The 21290-nt window shown below is 40.4% G+C and overlaps 1 protein-coding gene across 2 annotated transcripts in view; it reads left to right on the top strand.

The window, feature by feature from the left end:
* Positions 1-1456: 1456 nt before the first annotated feature.
* Catspert (catsper channel auxiliary subunit tau) overlaps positions 1457-21290 on the top strand; it is a 95775-nt gene continuing 75941 nt past the window's right edge. Inside the window, 4 exon segments of one of the 2 annotated variants that reach the window (NM_001409059.1) lie at positions 1457-1855; positions 16611-16697; positions 17648-17699; positions 19390-19535. In NM_001409059.1, the coding sequence (NP_001395988.1) occupies positions 1490-1855; positions 16611-16697; positions 17648-17699; positions 19390-19535 (651 nt within the window). In that variant the 5' untranslated portion in view covers positions 1457-1489. 2 annotated transcript variants of the gene reach the window in all.

Genomic DNA, 21290 nt, shown 5'->3' with positions numbered 1-21290 from the left:
TTACAATACAAATAAAATCATCTCTCATTGTGTAACAAAACAAAAACAAGACTGATCTGTTATGCTAGGTATACTTTATGCTACATTACATGGACCTGTAGAAAGTCAGAATGTTCTGGTATGAGAAGTCTCATTGGACATGCAGCATAGACCCACACTGAGAACACGCGGGAAATCAAGGGTCTGGGATTTTATGACAGGTAGCCAGAAAGGTAAAGGCCAGAACCAAGGTCTGGTCTCTGAAGAATTCTGGAGAGCAGCGACTACTCTGTACTCTACTCTACCCCAGTGTAAGAGGCATGCCAAGCAGTAGGGTGGAGGCAGCACTTAACTGTGTCTGTGGGGCATGTGAGAGAGCACTTGGTTAACTGTCTGCTTTCCGGAGGCTCTTAATCTACTTAGGGATGGGAGTGGAGAGTCTAGGAAAGGTGTGTAGATGAGGTTGGAGGTGAGCGGGGAAACTGGAATTTCTAATGCTAGAGATTAACTAAATTGACTCTTGAGCAGACTCTTGCCTAAAAGAAGATGACATTTCAAATATTATAGCAGTGAATAATAGCTCTAAGGTATGAAAATATATCTAAAATATTTTATGTTTTTAAAAGTCTAATGTGCTATCCACCTTGCCTTAGAGCCACCTTTAAAAATATTTTTAAATGTTCAATGGTCAATAATGTTCTGGAAGTTCCTGGGTTTGCTTTGTGTATAATGGTAAAATTGTTCTAATACTGGGAGGGCAGAAGGGGTTGGTGAGGCAAACTGGAAAAACCATAAAATAAATCATTATATTTTTCTACATGACAGATATCCCAGAACAGGATGGTAACGAGAAAGGGTTCTTTGTATCAACATACATTTTTTTAAAGTGTCATAATTTTGCAAATGTGGCATTACTACATCAAATAAATTTGGAACATATTAAAGGCTCAGGAAATAAGATAAATAGAGGGGCTGGGGATTTAGCTCAGTGGTAGAGCGCTTACCTAGGAAGCGCAAGGCCCTGGGTTCGGTCCCCAGCTCCGAAAAAAAAAAACCAAATAAATAAATAAATAAATAAATAAATAAATACATAAGATAAATAGAATGTGTCTTGTGTCTGTGGAACAGTCAAATAAAGATGTTCAAGTAGGTTGCTGGAAATATCCATTTGGCACACTGGTGATAATGCATAGGAAGTCATGTCTGGTACTCTAAATCTAGAAAGATCTGGTGTGCAGAGAAGATGGCTCCTGAGAATTAGGTAGTCTCGCCTCCTGTGGAGGTGGTGCCTTCCAGCGAGCTCTGGCTTCTGGGGGGAAATGGAAACTGCCTGACAAGGAACCACAGCAGAAGGTCCTGCTTGCTAAAGCCTCCACACTCAGGCGACTGAAACACAGCTCAGGCGTTCAGCACGTGGTCCAGGAAAGCGCGGGAAAGGCAGCACAGCTGCGCGTGCGCAGGAAGCAGCGGTTAGGTTAGTGGCAGAGAGGGCCCTGAAGAGAATGCAGCAATGGAGTTGCCTCCTCCGGGACACCGGAGGGTTTCCATCAGTAACCCTCAAGAGACATCGGGCAGGGTTCCCACCACCCCAGCCGCATTTCCCAGCCATCCATCTAATATCTCTTCTGTCTCCTCGAAGCGCTCCGTCCAATCTTCCGTCTATAGACCTTCCATCATGAGCAACCGCAGCTTGGGGACACAGTCCCTGCTGCCGAACCCCATTATCCAGAAGAGCTCCCTCAACCCCCCGGGTTTCCTGCAGAGCAAAACATCCAACGTCTCTTCAGTCCGATATGCTGATGAAGAAGGAAAACCACTCACAGAGAAGGACAAGGACAAAGAGAAGGGCAAGGGCACAGGAACTCGGCTGCTGAACGTGAGCGGCCATGGTGGAGGGTGGGCCAAGCATGGGAGGTCGGGAGGGACTAAAAGTGCTGGCAATCCTGAGAGCTCCCTCATCTGAAAGGTGGTGACACTAGAGACATTAGGCAGTTACTTTAACTTCCTGCAGCCTCATTTTTTCAACTAGCATATGGAAGACTGATTGAGAAGGAGATGATAATGTAGTTGCTGCTTTAACAGGGCAAAGAACAGTCCCTACCTGCTCCCCAAAGTCAATACCTTCACTGAGATGTAGTTTATCTGGATTATGTGCTAAACCCCAGACACTTCATTTTTATTACTTGTTTCTTTTGCTATGGAGAGGACTTAGTTTGCTTTATTTTGCCTTAACACATAAACCCAGGCCGACCTGGTACTTGCTGTGTAGCCCAGGTTGGTCTCAAACTCTTGGCACTCTTCTGCCTCTTCATCAAGTCTCCAGCGTTTAGTGTGGTACCAAGGGGATGGAGATGTGGATAATGGGAGAACCAAATTGTAATTCCTTTTACTATAGAGGTTATTAGAAGATTACTAGGAAATTTCACATCCTCTGCTGACCTTACATCACTAAGAAATAGTGCAGTTAAATTATCCAGAAGCAGAGGCAGTGGTGGCACGTTCTTTTATTACTTAAGAAGGCCAGCCTGGACTACTGGGTAAGTTTCAAGATAGGCAGGGCTACACTGAGAAACTTTGTCTCAAAGTAATTAATAATAAAAAATAAAAACTCAGAAACAAATAGCACATATAAAACACTGAGCGCCATCTCTGTAAAATTAATTACTTGATGTCTAAGATTCTCCTAATTCCAAAAATTTAGCATGCTTTTAAAGCATGGTTATGATAAATTGAGAGCCTATTAAAGCACACTAAAGGATAGGTTTTTAATAATATTAAATTAAAAACCACAAAGATTTGTAAGAGAGACGTGCTTTGAAATCCAGACCAAGGGCTAAGTTTATTGTACATGATCGTAAGAAATTTGGGCTTTATTTCTCAGAATAGTGACTTTTAATATTGTTTTGAACATGGCGATTCCTTTTCAATGTAAAGTTTTCTTTAGCATAAAAATAACCGACCTTTATTATTCTCTCTAGGTTGGGTTGTTTGTTTTAGTTTTTGTTCATCTGTATCCAAAGTTTGGTCTTCTGAGGTGCTTCTTAAAATGTTGACCGTGAGATACTGGAGAGATGGCTGAGTCAGGAACACACGCTGTGCTTGCAGAGGAACCTGAGTTCAGTTCTGTATGCAGTTCAGCTCACAACCACCTGTAATGCCAGCTCCAGGAGATCCGGCCTCCAAGGAGATTTTCACACACACACACACACACACACACACACACACACACACACACACACACACACACGCCCCCCCACCCACAAATAAATGTCTAAACTAGATCTTTTTGAGCTTCCACTATAGTTCTCCTGAGGGAGAAGGGTAAATGGAGGAATGTGCTCAAGTTTAAAACTATTTTAACTGGTTCCTAGATGTGAGCTTGGGGGTCACTTCAGAGGAAAAAGAAGCATTGAAATGGTGACTGCAGGTTGAAGGTGCAGCTAGAGGAATGTAGGTGGAACCACCTGTACCCTCGTGTCTTTCCACCCTCGCTCCAGCACCTAAAATAACAACTCTGAGACTTAGTTAGGTCTACAAATACCTAGGCCATATAGCTAGGCATGGTCTCTGGCTAGCTCATATCTTAATTTTCACATTTATTCTATTCTATGAGTGCCACATGGTTGGTTGCCCAGTCCTCAGTTTCATATCTCCTCTGTCTCTGGGGCAAATATCTCCATGCCTCTTTATTCTCAGACTCGGCTGTCCCTTCTGGAACTCCAACCTCCTATTTTTTGCCTTTTGCTAATAGGCCATAAACTTTTTATTTTCAGGCAAAGCTTCCAACAGTGCATAAGAGATTCCTTCTTCTTTTTAATTTAAAATTTTATTTATTATAGTGATTTTTTTCCCTTTTTGTCAACTTGACACAAACTAGAGGAACTAGATAAACGGTGGTGGGGATGTGGCTTAGTTTGTAGAGGATTTGCCTAACGTGTACCCTGAGTTCAATCCCCAACACTTCAGAAACAGTGGCAGTGACACGAGATTGTAATCTGAGTGTCAGGAGCTGGAGGCAAAAGGATCAGAAATTTAAGGCCATCTTTGCGTACATAGAAAGTTTTTAAAAATGGATGAATTGAGTAAAAGCAGGTGGAGGAATAAGTGACTAGAAGGCTCAAATACTTTTTTTAATTTAAAATTTTATTTGTTATAGTATTTTCCCTCCTTTTGTCAGCTTGACACAAGCTAGAGTCACCTAAGAAGAGACCTTAGTTGAGTAATTCCTTCTATCGGATTGGCCTATGCCTATAGGTCTTGGTTGGTTGATGTGACTGTGGACCATGCCACTCCCAGGCTAGTGGTCCTTGTTGTATAAGAAATCAGGTGGAGCAAGCCATGGGAAGCAAGACAGTTATCAGCATTCTTTATGGTCTCTGCTTCCGTTCTTGCCCTGTAATATGAAATAAATCTTTTCCTTCCCAAGTTGCCTGTGGTTATATTGTCTTAATTACTTCTCTATTTCTGTCTAGAGACACTATGACCAAGTCAGCTTATGAAAGAAAGCATTTAATCTGGGGCTCACAGTTTCAGGAGATTAGTCTATGACCATCATGACAGGAAGCATAACAGCAGGCAGGCAGGCAGGCAGGCAGGCAGGCAGGCAGGCAGGCAGGCAGGCGAGCATGCTTCTAGAGCAGTAGCTGAGAGCTTACATTTGATCCACAGCACAAGAGAGGGAGAGAGAGAGACCACACCCACCAGAAAACCTTCAAGCTACCCCCAGTGATACACCTCCTCCATCAAAGCCTCACCTCCTCTCTTTTCTAAACAGTTCTACTTGCTGGGAACGAAGTAATCGAATATATGAGCATATGAAGGCCAGGCTCTTTCAAATGTCCACCATAGTATTTTTGACGGCAATAGGAAGCAAACGAGGACAATTATTACAGAGAGTTGTTGCAATGCTCATGTGGAGACCGGAGGCTAACTCTGTGGTGTTATTGTTATGTGTTCTGGGGACCAACTCAGCTCATGAGGCCAAGGCAGCGACACTCTTACTGGTTGAACTGCTTGCTACACCTTAAAGAGACTTTTTTCCAAAAACTTTTAAGGGGTAGATTATTGAGAGAATTGGAAAGATTGGTAATAAATATCACTCAGATTAAGATATATCATAGCTTATGACTTCAATAAGATGTGAGAGGAGGCTAGAGTACATCTCTTTGTTTATTTAAGCCTCTGCTAAAATCTTTTGAGAAAGAATTGAAGGATCAAATTATTTTTTTCCTGTCAGATTTTTGTCTTTCTCTTTGTAGTTTTCTCAAAGTTCTTTAATTACTTCCCAAACTTCTTTCATATATACTATATATATATTGCTCCCTTAATATAGACTCCTTTGTGATAAATATAAAAATTAAAATAGTAGAGCTGAAGAGATGGTTCTGCAATAAAGAGTACTGGCTGCATTTCCAGAGGACCTGGATTTATTCCTAGCGCCTAGGTGGTAGCTCACAGCCACCTGTGATTCCAGTTTCAGGTGATCTAACACCCTTTCTGGCCTCTTTGGGCACCAGGCATACATGCAATGCAAAGACATACATGCGTACGAAACACCCATATATATATATATATATATATGACAAATAAATAAACATTTTAAATAAAAATAGTCTTCTGATGATTCCTTGCTTTGTTAATTAGTACAATTCCTTTCCTGAGCTCTAGTCATTAACTTTACTCTCTTTCTTTCTTTCTTTCTTCCTTCCTTCCTTCCTTCCTTCCTTCCTTCCTTCCTTTCTTTGTTATTTGAGCTTTCTTTTTTTCTTTTCCTTCCTTCGCCGAGTTGTAAAGTTTGCTTAAATGAGAGCTTTCTTTTTTGGGATAGGCCTCTGCTGTCGTCAGCTTTCCCCATAGAACTTCATTTGCAGCATTTCGTAAGTTTTGGATGTTGTAGAACCATTTTTGTTTGCCTAGAGTATTTTTAAATTTGTCCTTTCATTTCTTTCACCTATTGGTTCTCCAGGTTTCTGCTGTTTTTGTGTAAGTTCCATATGCTTGTGAATTTTCCCAGTTTCTCCTTTTTACTGATTTCTAATTTCATATTGTTGTGGTCAGAAAAGATACTTGATACAGTGTAACACATTTGTGGAAGTAATCTATTCTGAAGAATGTGCCACCTGCCCTAGAGAAGATCCTGTGCTCTGCTGCTGTTGGATGAAATATTCTGTGTGTTATCAGGATCTCTCAGTATAAAGTATAGTTTTGAATCTAATGTTTCCTTATTGATTTTATGCCTGAAAACCTGTTCATTGTTAACAGTGGGTACTTGTGGGAATAGCAGTGGACTTGTATGTTGTACTGTCTAATTTTAAGTCAACCTGACATAAGCTAGCGTCATGAGAGAAGAGGAACCTCATTTGGAAAAATGCCTATAAGATTTGGCTGTAGGCAAATTATTGATTGATGGGGAGGGGTCCAGCCCATTGTGGGTAGTGCCATCCCTGGGCTGGTGGTCCTGGTCCTATAAGAAAGCATGTTGAGCAAGCCATGAGAAGCAAGTCAGTAAGTAACATCCGTCCATGGCCTCTGCATTAGCTCTTGAGTTCCTGCCCTGTTTGAGTTTCTATTGTGACTTCCTTCAATGATGTGGAAGTGTAAGCCAAATAAGTATTTTCCTTCCCAACTTACTTTTGTTCATGGTGTTTCCTCACAGCAATACTAGCACTAGTGGCTATCATGAGCTAGGTCCTGTATTAAAAAATTTAAAAAGAATAGAGTATTGAATCCCAGTTGTATTGTACTGCATCTCTCTCTTCAGGTATATTAATGTTTTTATGTACTCTGATATTAGATGAATATATAATTACAATTATCATAATCTTCTTGATGCTTGACCCATTAATTATTATTTAATAATCTCATTTATTTTTCTCATGTGTAACAGGGTCTCACTGTATTACACAGACCAGTATTCCTGTCTTAGCCTCCCAAGTGTTGAGATTACAGGGCTCTGCAATTGTGACCATCTTGTTTTGTTTTAATCATTTGAGTATTCTCCATCTTTTGACTGGAGAATTGATCTACTTACACATAAATTATTTAAAGTACCTATTATTGCCATCTTGTTCATCATTCTTTAGATATGTTAGTTCTTTATCCCTGTCTTTTATGATTTGACAGTTTTCTAGGAATGTCTTCATTCCTTTCTCCTTCTTTTTCTTAGAGTATTTACTGTAGTTCTTGTCTTTGTGTTTCCTGTAAAGCTTACATAGAACACCTATAGCTATAGTCTTAAGTTTATAACAATTTAACTTTGATCATATACAAAAACTTATTTTCTACACCTTCCACCATGTTGGCTTGGTGATACCACTTACATATATAACTATCTTGTGTTAAATGTCAAGTATTCATAACAATATTTTGATAATTTTGTCTAACTTTCATGTCAGGTAAGTGATTTATATGCCACTGTGACAATGTTAGGATATTATGACTTTTCTGTAAATTTACCTTCACTCTTAAAGAAATTGTGTAACTAGATAGTTAAGTTTCTGGATTTTCTTGAAACTCACATATTTTTTCTTCTGCTTGATCAATCCACTGTTGATACTCTTTGTCTTAGTTAGGGTTTTATGGCTGTGAAGAGACAACATGACCATGGCAACTCTTATAAAGAAAAACATAATTGGGACTAGTTTAAGTTTAGTCCATTATCATCATAGCAGGCAGCATGGCAGCATGCAGGCAGACATGGTGCTGGAGGTGTAGAGAGTTCCACATCTTGATCAGATCTCCAGGCAGCAAGAGACTAAGTCACACTCAGCATAGCTTGAGCATAAGAGACCTCAAAACCTGTCCCCACAGTGACACACCTCACGTCTACTCTAACAAGGCACACCTCCTAATAGTGCCGCTCTCTATGGGCCAAGCATTTAAACACACGAGTCTATGGTGGCTATACCTATTCAAGCAACCACAGTTTCTGTTACATTTTTTGATTGATCTTGTCAATCAGCTGTAGAATGTTTAGCTGTGTTAATCTGTGTTTAACTCCAAACCTTTGTGTCTTGCTGTTGTGATTTTTGTTGAATTGCTATCTGTGTTCTTTGGTTCCCTGGGCATCCTTAAAACAGTCATTGAGAATGCCCTCTACAGAAATGTGTAGATCTCCATGTCTTGGGGTTGCTTATTAGGAAATTGTTCTTTGGTGATGTCATGTTTCCTTGATTTGTGTGTGTTCATTAGAGATCTATGCTGATGGCTGTGCAGACTTGGAGACTAACTTTGGTAGACTGCATTGGTGTGGGTGTGGTGGCTAGGTAGGCTCTGGTGATTCTTGCATGACCTCCGTGCAGTTACATCAGCAGAGGCCATTTGTGTCTTTTGAAGGATTCTTCCAGTTCATCAGAAATGTTTCTGTTGGAAGAATGGTTGCATAGCTGTAGAAATTACCTTATGCAGCAAAATAAAGTTTGCAGATGTGATGGAATTTAGAAGCTCGAAGTGGGGAGATTATCCTGACAAAAAGATTGTCCCTATAAACCACAAATGTCTTCATAGGAGAGACTTAGAAAAAGATCTGGGCATGCTCAGAAGAGGAAAAGCTGGTGTGAATGCAGAAACAGAGATAGGAGTGATTCAGCAAGGAGTCTAAAGAGACAAGGACAGGTTTTCCCTTAGAGCCTCTTGAGTGAGGATAGACCCAATAACTCCTTGACTTTAGCACGATGTATATTGATTCAGATATATGACACATGCATGGGATATGGGACCATTATGTCTCCAGAGAGGTCAGTTTAGGAAAGCAAAATAATAATAGTAGTAATTACAAGTGTCTAATGTGACACAATAGGGTATTTCTAAATTTCTCTGATTGCATCCTTATCAGTAGAAAATATATTAGCACCTACAACCAATGTTTGTCATGCATGTGCGTGGCAACTTCTAAATTTTAAAACCCTCAATTTTTAAAGTGAGAAACAGACTTGGTGGCCTAGGCCTATCATTGCAGCTTCTCTAGAAGCAGAGGGAGGAAGTCCACAGATTCCAGACATGCCTGTCACACTGGGCAACCTGGGGAACCCAGGGTTTCCAAATAAAAAGTGAAACTGTGGCAGGGTTCGGTGTCTGAGTAACTCTCCTAGTAGCTGTAGGTAAAGAAAGAAGGGAGTGAATGAACAAACCAAAGAAACAAGGCAGGGAGGAGGGTTTCTGATTGATTTTAGTTATATTTTATTTATTAATCCAAAACAAACCATTACCATATTTGAAAAGCATGTTTTGAAAATCCAGTTGTAATGTCAATTTATTTCATTTAATATTTTGTGTATATGTTTATGTGTGTACGATGTAAGCACACATATATGTGCATATACATGCAGAGGTCAGAGAAGGACACTTAGTTTACTGCTTTATCTATTCGATTATCCTCCCCCTTAGAAAGCCTCTCACTTGGAGTTAGGCTGACAGCCAGCAAGGACTGGGAATCTCCTGTCTCTCCACCCTTCCATTTGCTTAAAAAAAACCACAATTTATTATAGTTCTTCACATATGCCACTTTAAATTTTTCCAAGAAAAAAATTTTAAATTAAAAAATTTTTTGTATGTATATAATATGTTCTCCCTGCATGTATGCCTACATGCCAGAGGAGGGCACAAAAGATCCCATTACAGATGGTTGTGAGCCACCATGTGGTTGCTGGGAATTGAACTCAGGACCTCTGGAAGAGCAGTCAGTGCTCTTAACCGCTGAGCCATCTCTCCAGCCTGAATTTTTCTCATCGTTCCTTATCCATCTGTAAAGTTAGACTAGGAACTCTACTAGATAAGGCCATCCAAGTGATTGACCCATTCAGCAGGCAAGTACCATACTCTGGGGTTAAGTGCAGCATGGAGTGTTGCTGTGTCTGCTGTCACCTAGCACTTCCTAGGGAAGCCTTCTACCCGGAGTCAGTCATTCATGTTCACAGAATTAGGTAAGACCTTATACTTTATTCTGCAACTCTAGGTTTTGTTTTTTTGTGATGGTCATTGTTTTGTAGAGACAAAGAACCCAAGAAGGTAAAGGGAAGCCATTGTTGTTAAACTTGGCAAGGAAAATAATGCTAAAAAGAATACACATTGAGTGACCGATTCCTTACATAATGAGGACTTGGCTAATGAAATTGTGAGTCTTCCTCTAATGTAGAAGAGTGGGCTGGGCAAGTGGAGACAAAGGCTTTCCTTTGGATAACTGTTTTGTATAGCGATGAAAATGTAGTTGTTATTACTTATGTTTTTACCTATCTGCTTTCAACACCAGCATTGACCATTTGAGGGCAAGAATATTTGAAGCTGGAGTCAGGCAGGTGCCAGACATGCAGCTGTGCCACCATGTGGGTAATTGCTAACTAATTACGGATAACAGGCCCAGTGAGGACTAGGAAGTGAGAGCATTTTAGCAAAAGGTGACTGTAGGTTCGTGGGCTTTCAGAAAGATCTGTGGAATGGAAGAATGTGGGTAAGAAGAGTGTCGACTGGAGATGGAGTGTAGATGGTGTGAAAGGCAGCACAGGCTTTCCAGCAAAAGTGTCACGGGGGGGGGGACTTTTCAAAGTGGGGCTGAATTCTTGAGATGGAAAGCCCGGTGGGATTATCTGAAGTCAGTCTCTTCCTTGGCTCAGCAGAAATTCTAGGTCGAATCAAAGTCTTTAGGTGATGTTTTTAGAACCTTTGCCAAGATTTTAATAGGAATTCGGCAGATACTTGCTTTGTGGGTGTCACTGCTGTTCAAGAGCGCTGTACTCAGCTGAGGAAGGAAAGCCCACAGGTACGAGTGTGAGGGAGGCAGCACCATTGTCAGGGCCAAAGGAGCTGAGCATGAGTGGCCTGTGAAGAAGGTTTCTTAAAGGATCCCACCATCTTATATCTATTGATGCACACACTCAAAATTGACTTCCCAGCCGGGAGAGGAGCTCCTGCCAGTACCTGCAGCGTTTGGAAGACCAGGGCAGGAGCATACCTGTGGTTTTGACAACGCTTAGGCTGTCTACTGAACTCCACGTTAGCCTGCCTACAGAGTGAGACCTTAACAAAGCAGACTTCCAAGATAAAGAATATAAACATAATAAACATGATGTTTCACTTAAATAAATGCAGACTATATCATAGTTTGGGATATTTATGATATGGTAATTAGAAGTAGTTACTTTAAACTACAACTAAGCCACAGATGTGGTGTGTTTGCATGTGTGTTACAATAACAAAATGATTGCAGATATATTGAATAGTTGACTTATTGAATAATTGAATCAATTGTTTATTGTAACTATTATTTTTTATGAAAAATGTCAGTATTAGATTTCTGGGTCCCATGCATTCCAGGCACTTTGAAATATACAATACATTATTATTAACTATATTCACCATTCTATTCAATAGATCACTGAAACTATACACACTTTAGCCACCATCTCTCCACCTGTCTGCCTGCTCTCCCTGCAGCCTCTACACTCTAGTCTTTATTTGCAAGAGCTTTCACTCTCCATATATAAATGAGAGTGTGGCAGTCTTGTCTTTCTGTGTCTGTTGGGTTAACCTAGAATAAAAGAGCAGAACCATCTCTGTCTCTCTCTGTCTCTAACTCTGTCTCTCTCTGTCTCTGTCTCTAACTCTGTCTCTCTCTGTCTCTGTCTCTCTCTGTCTCTGTCTCTCTCTGTCTCTGTCTCTATCTCTGTCTCTCTCTCTCTCACACACACACACATACATGATACATACACATTCTCTTTCCCTCTCTCCCACTCTCCCTCTCCCTCCCCCTTCTTCCCCCTTCCCCTCTCCCTTCCCCTTCCTTTTCCCTCCCCCCCCTCTTCCTTTCTCCCCCTCCCCCACCCCCAAGGCTAAAGTTATAAGTGTGACTGGGTTTTCTCCCATCAGCTATGCATAGACACTGAAGTCACTTGTTTTTCAGTGACCGAGGACAGTACCACTATGAATGTGAAATCATAGTAGGTCTTTGGCATGTGGTGCCTGAAAAGCCACTGTGGACGTTACACGCAGATGGGAAAAGCAGGAATCTTTCCCTCTGACTTCGAGGCCATGTCTAAGAGGCCTGCTCTTGTATTTGTATTTAAGGCACCATATTAAACAAGAAAACAGGAATAAAAATCCAAATATGAAGGAAAGGAATGAAATTTTCTGTTTGCTTTACACATTAAAAAAAATCTTAACTACAATAACAGAAACTTGTTAGAACTGATAACATTGTAGAATATGAAAATCATGTAGAAAAATCACTGTAATTGTTAAATGATTTCCGTATATGACAGGGCATCATAGTCTAGGCTGGCTTTGAGCTTGCTCTGTAGCTGAGGCTATCCTTATACTCTTGATCCTTTTGCCTCTCTCTGCAAATGCATCATTAAATGTGTGTGCCACCATACCCAGCTTTTAAGCATTTAATAAAAAACTGTCAACTAAGAATTTGTTGTATATTTTAAGGGCTAAACAAGTAATTCTTGAAAAATATTTAACACTAAATTGGGAAATTAATGCTGAAAAGTCATACTGATCGCAGTCCAGCAATAGTGGGTGTAAAGACAGCTGTTTCTTTAAGCTAGGTTTCTAGTTCTCTCTGCTCTCCTGTGGCATTTCTTCTTCAGAGGTATTTTACCTTCTGACATGAGCTATTTAGAAGTATGTTGTTTAGTGCCCACGTGTTTACAGATTTTTGTTACTACTTCTACTTTTAGTTTATTGCAGTAGGAAAATCCAGCCTGCATTAGAGGTTGCCTTGTACTTGCTGGGTGATAGGGAAAGTTCTTATAGTTCAATGGGCCTCCTTGGATATCATCCCAGCAGGAAGGAGACTTGTACTTAGTACTACTGAGTGTGAATGGAAATCTCGGCTCTCCTGTGGTTGGTGTACACTGATGCTGTGAAGGTACAAGACAGTGGTTCTGTCTTGTTATACCAATGGGAATGAAAGACCTGGCCTCTCACATGCTCTTTTACTGCATCCTGAGAGAGAGTATGGGAGCATTTTGAGATCTAATACTATATATATATATGTATGTATGTATATTATATACTTAGAATTCACCATCCATGATCTATGTAATCTAATATATTTAAATACATATTACATATCTAATATGTTGAATATCTAATATATATAACGTGATATAGATATATAGATATATAGATATATCCCTACTGTTCATTTATGATTAAAAATCTCTCAAGAAACTCAGCACACAAGGAACATATGTGAAGACAGTAAAGGCCATATATGACAAACCCACAGCAAACATACTGAATAAGGACAAAATAGAAAGCTTTTCTTAGATATAGAATGAGGTAAAGATGCCCTTCTGTTCAACATAGTATTGAAAGTCCTAGCCTAAACGATCATGTAAGGAGAAAGGCATCTTGGTTGAAAAGGGAGAAGTCAAACTGTCACTGTTTATGGATAAATGACACTATAGGAGAAAACTTTGCCACAAAACTGTCAGAATTAACTGAAAGTTCTGTAAATTTGGGAGTTACAAAAGGAACATGAAAAAATTGTTAGTGCTTCTGTATACGTACAGAAAATGACTTGAAAAAAATCAAGAAAACATTTGCATTTGTTCATAGTTATAAAAATAAAGCTCTTAGGAATAAATTTAACCAAAGAAGCAAACTACTTCTACACTGAAAACTATGAAACATTGATGAATTGAAGAGAATACAAATAAATGAAAAGAATTAATATTGTTAAAATGTTCGTACTTCTAAAAGTGATCTATAGATATGCTATTTTACAGACAGAACATGACACACTTGACGGTTAAATGCACGAGGCATACTCTGGGATAACCTCTCTCCCCTTCATGCGGTTCTCTTAGTCTATCACCCCCCTATTACTGACACTTTGGCTTTTATGGTACTCTTTATGATAACATAGCAAAGCTAGTCTTTAACCTGCATAGAGTGTAGGTTCTAGGTAGAGTCTAGGTATATCTTGAGAGTAGATATGTCATTGTGACTCAATTTTTCCTCTTTTTGCCTAAAAAAGTTTCTCAGAGATTTTGATTTTAATATTAGTTCTTTTCTCAGTGTTTTGTTTTTGCATTTTCCTTCAATTATGTCTTGGTACTGTGTCTTTGTCTCATTTTGCTCTCATCATATTACTCCTGCCTCCTTCACTGCCCTTATTAAATTTCACTTGAATTCATGCTATCTTGGGCACTTAATTCTAACCCATTTCTGACATTACCTTGAATTGATAAACAACTTCTTTTTTTTCATTTTGAATTATTGTTGAATTTACTATTGTAAATTCACCCCACTGAGTTCATTTTGTGTTGCTCCTATATCCATGTGCCAGGCCTGACCATTGGGATTGGACAATCTTTGCTGGCCATCCCTTGAGAAAATGGACTCTTTTCTCAGTAATCATTGGCTAGCAGTGGCTCTTTAGCTAGAGGCGGACCTTGTGGAATCTCCCCATTCACACTGGCATGTCAGCTGGTGTTCTCATCATGCAGGTCTTGTTCAGGCAACCATATTGTTAAGACGTCATGGGTGCAATTCCCCTGTCATGTCTACATCATGGTAGACCCTTCATGGCTTGGGTCCTGGAACCCTGAAAATCTGACTAGGGGCAGTGAAGAAATGAAGAACTGACAGATACATATACAGAAAAGATGGGGTCATGCGAGCTATTTATGCTGTGATGGAGCTGCACCCACAACACAGCAAGCCAGAACCCCAGTGTGTTTGTTACATACAGCACAGGGGACAAGGGTTAGCCCGGGTAGGAGGTCTCTCTGGAGGTGAGCAGTCTCAGGCTGTAACACGAAGGAGGAGGAAGCTACAGTTGCTAATTTTTACACACACTGCCCACATTCACACTCAGACATCCCTCTCAGCCTGACCTAGGCTGTGGCTTTGTCAAGCTCCTAGAGGTCTGAGGCACTGGTCCTTGACATGGCCATGACTCTGTCAGCAATACAAATTCACTCAGAGATTCATCCATTTGTTCTTTATTCACTCAAGGCCTCCTCAGCAAGTCGTGAGGTGTCCTGCTCCTCTGCCTCCTCCCTGTTCTCTGCCCCTTGCGTGATTTTCCCTCGGGTGTCTGGGTGGCATCGCAGATGTATCAGTTGGGTTTGGGGACCCTATTTTGACCAGTTGCGAATCTCTACAATAGTCTCTATTGCAAAAAGAAATTTCTTTGATGGAGTGAGAGGTACATTTATCCATGAGTGTAAGGACAAGTAATTAGAATATAGTTAGAAATTATATTAGTTTAGAAAAATGTTAATTGTAGGTTCTCCTTTAGTGTCTGTGACTTCTCAAGTCACATGCAGTTGGCCAGATTTACAGTGCTGGCCATGAATTCCCTCCCATAAGCTAGTATTGGGTTCATCTAGACAGTTGTTTACCTGCAAGATAAAGGTGTCACTGTTGTTCCATTGGAGCTGTCTTGCTGGGCTAGTGACTGTTGTGGTAGGACTCGGGATTGCTTTTCTTCCTTGGCAGCTTGCATAACACCTGCACATATTATGAGAGCCAGGTCTCAGGGAGGAGGCTTCCAATAGGAGGAGAATAGCCGTCAATAAAAATACCTCCCAATTCCCTTCCTATAATAAGTTTTAATGCAGTTGATTTGTTTTTTTTCTTACTCCTAGTCACTTTTTGTGCATGATCAAGTGCACCATGCTTTTAAAAAGTTTGTGGAAGTGCAGTTTATAGGAATGAAAGTGCAGTTTATAGGTGACAGGTGAAAGGGTGACATTAATGTGATTGGTGGTTCTTATTTGTTATTTAGCCTTAATTTTCCCACAACACCTTTCTTTCTCTTTACTGTCATGTGTTCAGGGAACCCACTTTTTCCTCTGTCTTCTTCCCAGAGAACCATTACTCTTCTAAGGAGGCCACAGCTGGATCTGCTCCTTTCCTTTAGGGCTCTTGGCTTGGCCAGTGTGGCACCACCTGGAGTCAGAATTTTTGCAGTGTTGGACTTTCTCTTTGATTTTCTCTATTCTTTTGCCTCTCCCCTTCTCTAGCTGCCACATTTGCTTATGGATTTTCTTGTCTTGATCTCTGCCCCCACAGGTTTGTACTGGAATTTTTATCTTAAGTCTCTCCTTATAGAAAATCTGGAAGTTGTGATGCCCTTTCTAACGTGCCCTGTGTTTCATCTGTGTTTCTCTTTTTGACATAATTATATTTGAATAATAGAGGTCCTGGTTCAGGGGATCCCCATACTGGAAGTAACTGGATGACGTGATCTTACAAATGTTTCAACATTCCTTGATCTGTGTCCACCTCGTTAACAAGCCCAATGCCCATAGTTCATGCACATATGCCATTTTCTGATTTCCTTGATAATTCCATATTTAGTTATGTATATTTTCTTTGCTCACCTACTTTTTTTTTCTTTTTTCTTTTTTTCGGAGCTGGGGACCGAACCCAGGGTCTTGCGCTTGCTAGGCAAGCGCTCTACCACTGAGCTAAATCCCCAACCCCCACTCACCTACTATTAAACTTACTGAAGATAGAAATGAGTCTCCATCTATTGCATCCACTCATAGTCACATCCACTGCCTAGAGCACCAGATAATTAATAGATCCTGGAAATATTAAATTGCAGTAATATTTTATCCATTTATGGTCTATGCTCTCTTCTAAATTGTTAAATTTGTTTATTTTCATTATAGATGCTAAGGAAAACTCTTCAAGGGTCTCAGAGTGATGAAATGGTTGTAGCAAATCAAACACAGAATTTGATACCATTTGGAGATGTGGTATGTATGAGTTAAGCTTAAATAAGCCTGAACAAATTATTTCTAATGTGATATGAAACAATTGATATTCATTATCTGATAATTAAAGCGTATGTGAAAAAATAGTCCTCTATGATAAACATGACCAAGAATGTTTTGAGTCATAAACCATTACATATTCACCAAAATTATAATAAACATTCTTATTCACAGAAATAATGTTTTCTATAATGAAGATTCCCAGTTGTCCCACATGACAAGATATGCTAATGTCCTGCAAGGCACCAATTTGGAGCCCCACCTAAGAACTGCTAACATCCTGTGAACCAATATTCTTGTTGAGCTCATTAAGTGATTACACTTATTTCCAGATTGACCAACGGTTTGAAAATTGACCCTTCATCATTCCTCCATCCTCCACCCCCTACCAAACCTCAGAAGTAATAGATTTCCATGTGACTTTTTTTCTGCATGCTTAGAAGATGCATTGCTTGGGCTGGTAAGATGATCCAGTGGATAAACACTTGTCTCTTCCAAGCCTGAGGACCTGTCCCACCCCAGGACCTGCATGGTAGAAGGAAGGAACTAACTTCTGCAAGCTGTCCTCTGACCACCACACATATGCTATTACACGCACGCACGCGCAATTAATCACTGAGTCATCTTTCCAACCCCGAGAAATCATACTTCTAATGAGAACAAATAACAAAGTGTTTGTAGTGGGGAAAAAAAACCAACACAAGTGTGTTTTTAAATTTTAAATACAGTCTCTGTGAGCCCCATGGACACAGGTTTGAATGGGGGAGGGATGTAAGGACTGGACTGAGGAGAGAGAAGGGGGGGGGGGCTTTGCTTATGTAAATGAGTAAATAAATAATGAAAAGAACTAAATACAGTTCAATGTAAAGTGTAAGAAAGTTAATAGCTTACTCCTGTGCCTGACTTTTATATTTTTGCTTTGGTTGTTATAGGTGGGCTGTCTGGCGATTCATATAAAGAGCTGTAGACAGTTTACTCAGCGTTGTATCCTTTTGGTCTGTAGATGCCAGTATCACCCCATTTTTCGGTTTTGGGTTACTCATTGCTGACTTACCACTTGAAAACACAGCAGCTCGAAACACTATGCATTCTTATCATCTAATCCTCTGCTTGCCTACTAAATGGTCCTTGTGCTTCAGAGCCTCTTAGCTTTGGTTGCAGTTTGGCCTTTGAAGGGGACTAGCAGGTCTGGTGTTTCAGAGTGGAGCCAGCTAGGGTGGGTGGGACTTGGGGGGGGGGGGCAGCAAAGGTGGGCGGGGCTGGGTGAGCCAGCCAGGGTGGGAGGGACTGGGAGGGGGGCAAGCCAGGGTGGGCGGGACTTGGGGGGGCAGCAAGGTGGGCGGGGCTGGGGGAGCCAGCCAGGGTGGGAGGGACTGGGAGGGGGGCAGCCAGGGTGGGCGGGACTTGGGGGGAGCAGCAAAGGTGGGCGGGGCTGGGGGAGCCAGCCAGGGTAGGAGGGACTGGGAGAGGGGCAGCCAGGGCGGGGCGGGCGCGGGGCGGGGCTGGTGGGCGGGGCTCACAAGAATGCTTGTCCTATCACATGACCTCTTATATGCGGCACTCAAGTCAGTTTAAAAACATTATACACATTAAAAAAGATCTTGATCACCATAGTTTTCACGTTCTCTTAAATGCTACACTTTGATGTTTGCCTCATCCATCCTAACTCCATTTTTAGTCACATTCATTGAGTTTATGTTAGAGTGTTCATAAATACTGATCATAAATGCTTTCTCAGGTTCAAGGACAGCAAAAGTAAGTAAATCCCACTCTTTAGTGTCGAAGTAAAAGAGAAGAAAAAATTGGCCAGCTGTGATTTACCTTGATCTCCATGTAAAGTAAAAATATGTTTTATCCTTAGATATAATGCTGATTTTTTTTATAAGCAACAAGTCTACTTCTCTTAAATATTTAAAAAATAATTTACTTTAAATTAGTGCATTGTCTTTTGGTTCTCTGAGACTAAGTCTTGCTATATAGCCCAGGCTGGCCTCTCCGTCCTCTTGTCCCAGCCTCCCAAGTGTTGGGATTAGAGTTTGAACTACCAGATTCCTCCATTCTTATTTTTAAACTACTCTCATGATGGTCTGATGGTCTGTCTGTCTTCCTTCCTTTCTTTTTTTGTATAATATGAGTTTTTAAAAAATTTTTTTCTATAAAGATGTTTTAAGATACTTAAATTTTGAAAACAGTTTTTAAATTCATGCAGTACTTAAAGCAATACAGTACATTGAAAATGAAGCCTATAATGAATTAGAGTAGAACACTTTGCTGTAAATTCTATCCTAAGAATCAGTTGTTCTCAATTACATGCTTATTTAAAAACCTTTATACATAATTATATCCGGAAAACGACGTCAGCTATGTATCATAGATACTTAGTCACTTTAAAATTAATATATAGAAAGTTTACAGAGGGATTGTGGTGACGAGGTGAGAAGACGGATGTAGTAGGTCTGGAGAGAAGAGCAAACGTCACTGCTGACATGGTGCCGAGCAATGAGAGGCAAAAAATACCATTCTGAATTTTTTTCTGTTGCTTAACTTACTCTGATATTACTTTCTCTATCTACTTGGTTGATTTTTATATTTTGGTCTTGATTGTTTAATAAATTTTTAGTGTGTTATTTGATCAATCACAATACGACTTGTTTCCTAAATATTCTATGTGTAGTCATCGCCCAACAGCATTTTAATCTGTTCATGCGTATCTCCGTAAACCACATTGTGAAATGTACAAAAATTCGTCACTTGAAAGCTGTTAATAACGAGAAGAACCTTGTACTTAAGTTCGATGAGGTGAAGTATTTTTCTGTACAGGTAATGTGAAAACTCTCATCTCAATATGGCGGTGTGTCTTTACAGTTTCAAAAATTCCAACTGCTTATATCTTTGGGGGAAATTCAGACAGGAGGCAGAGCAGTGCTTTCTCCTTTGGAGTTCCCAGCGCTTTGCTGCTCTGGCGAGGCCTGTGCTGTGTGTGAAGTGCTGTGCAGGGCCATCCTCAGCACACTCCTCCCTGCCATGAGGCTGTGTGAGGGAGGCTCCAATCGTGTGTCATAAATAAGGTTTGCTTCCCTTGCTCTTCCTGTTTCCCCGATACCTCTCTACCCTTTCTTCATCCACTCTCCCATTATTTTTTCTCCGCTTATATATTCCTCTCATATACGCACCTCTAATTGTTTTCAACAACCCCAAGTCTCTCTCTTCTTCCCCCGCCTCTGCCCCACAGACAGACACACAGACACACATTTTTAAAAATTTATCTTTACAGTGAAGAAACTGAGGTACCATGGGACTTTGTCGGGGTCATAGTGCTGGGATGTGAATGAGCTGGGGGTGTATGCACTCTGCCCTGAAGCCATACTCCATTAAATTACTTCTGCTTATAGTTAAGCTTCTTAAAAGCTTAAATATATTTCAAAGCTTTCTTTAAAATAGTGACCGATAGTCCAGTAGTCAAGACTACTTGCTGTCCTTGAAAATAGCTTGTGTTTGGCTCCCAAAACCCACGTCAGGATGTCACTCCAGTTTTCGGGGATCTGACGTCGTCCCCCTTCTGGCCTCCATGAGTATCTGCATGTATACATGCAGTGTGCATACATACACTCAAGCATACACACATTTACACACAAAATAAATGAACACATTCTTTATAAATTAGTATTAATCTGTTGAGTTACAAGATTCATTAATAGTTAAAATGATTCAGTTATTTCTTAAAAGCTTTATTATATTGAGTTTTACTGAAATTCTAGAGCATTTCATCTGTGCTCTATATGTCTTTGTGAAGTTTATTTTAATTAAGTGTTGAGTAGGAAAGATAATTTTTAGTCCTGAATCTAGGGAAGATGGCTGAGTGAATAAAGGCACTTGCACCAAGTCTAATGATTTGAATTTGATTTCTGGATCTCCCAGGGCAGGAAACAACTTGACTCCTCTGTCCTCTGCCCTCTACATGTGCACTGTGGCACGTGTGCTCTCCTCATAACATGCAGATATGAATGAATGAATGAATGAATGCATGCATGCATGCAAAATAACAAGCAAGGCATCTCCTCCACTCTTCCTTCTTCTAAATCACTAATAGCTTCCCCTTTACTTTTATAACCCCTTTCTTTTTCCTAAATTCCAGTTACAAGAGAGCATTGGTCTTTGTAAATCTGATTTATTATGTCTAACACAATGATCTCCAGTCCCATATTTTTCCTGGAAATGGTATAGTCTTATTCTTCTGTGACTGGATAAAACTTCACTGTGTGCATATGCTACACTTTAGATGCCCATTCCGTCCATCCTGGGTGTCTAGGCTGTGGGCTGCAATCTCCATGAGTATGAGGAGGCTGATTCTAGTGTGTGCTGACTGAATTCTTCTGTATTGGAAGCGATGGAACCAGGTCAGGTGACAACTCTATTTTCAGGTTCTTTTTTAAAGAACTTTCTTCTCCAATAATTCATATTTACTTTACAGCCCGATCACAGCCCCCCCCTCTTGTCAGTCCCACCCTTACAAATTCACCCCCCCCATTGCTCCTCTGAGAAGGGGAGCACCCCTTAGGTACCATCCATTCTGGG

Source organism: Rattus norvegicus, chromosome 9, assembly GCF_021556685.1.
Source record: "Rattus norvegicus strain SHRSP/BbbUtx chromosome 9, alternate assembly SHRSP_T2T, whole genome shotgun sequence".
NCBI classification, from domain to species: Eukaryota; Metazoa; Chordata; class Mammalia; order Rodentia; family Muridae; genus Rattus; species Rattus norvegicus.
This window is presented reverse-complemented; position numbering and strand designations above follow the sequence as displayed.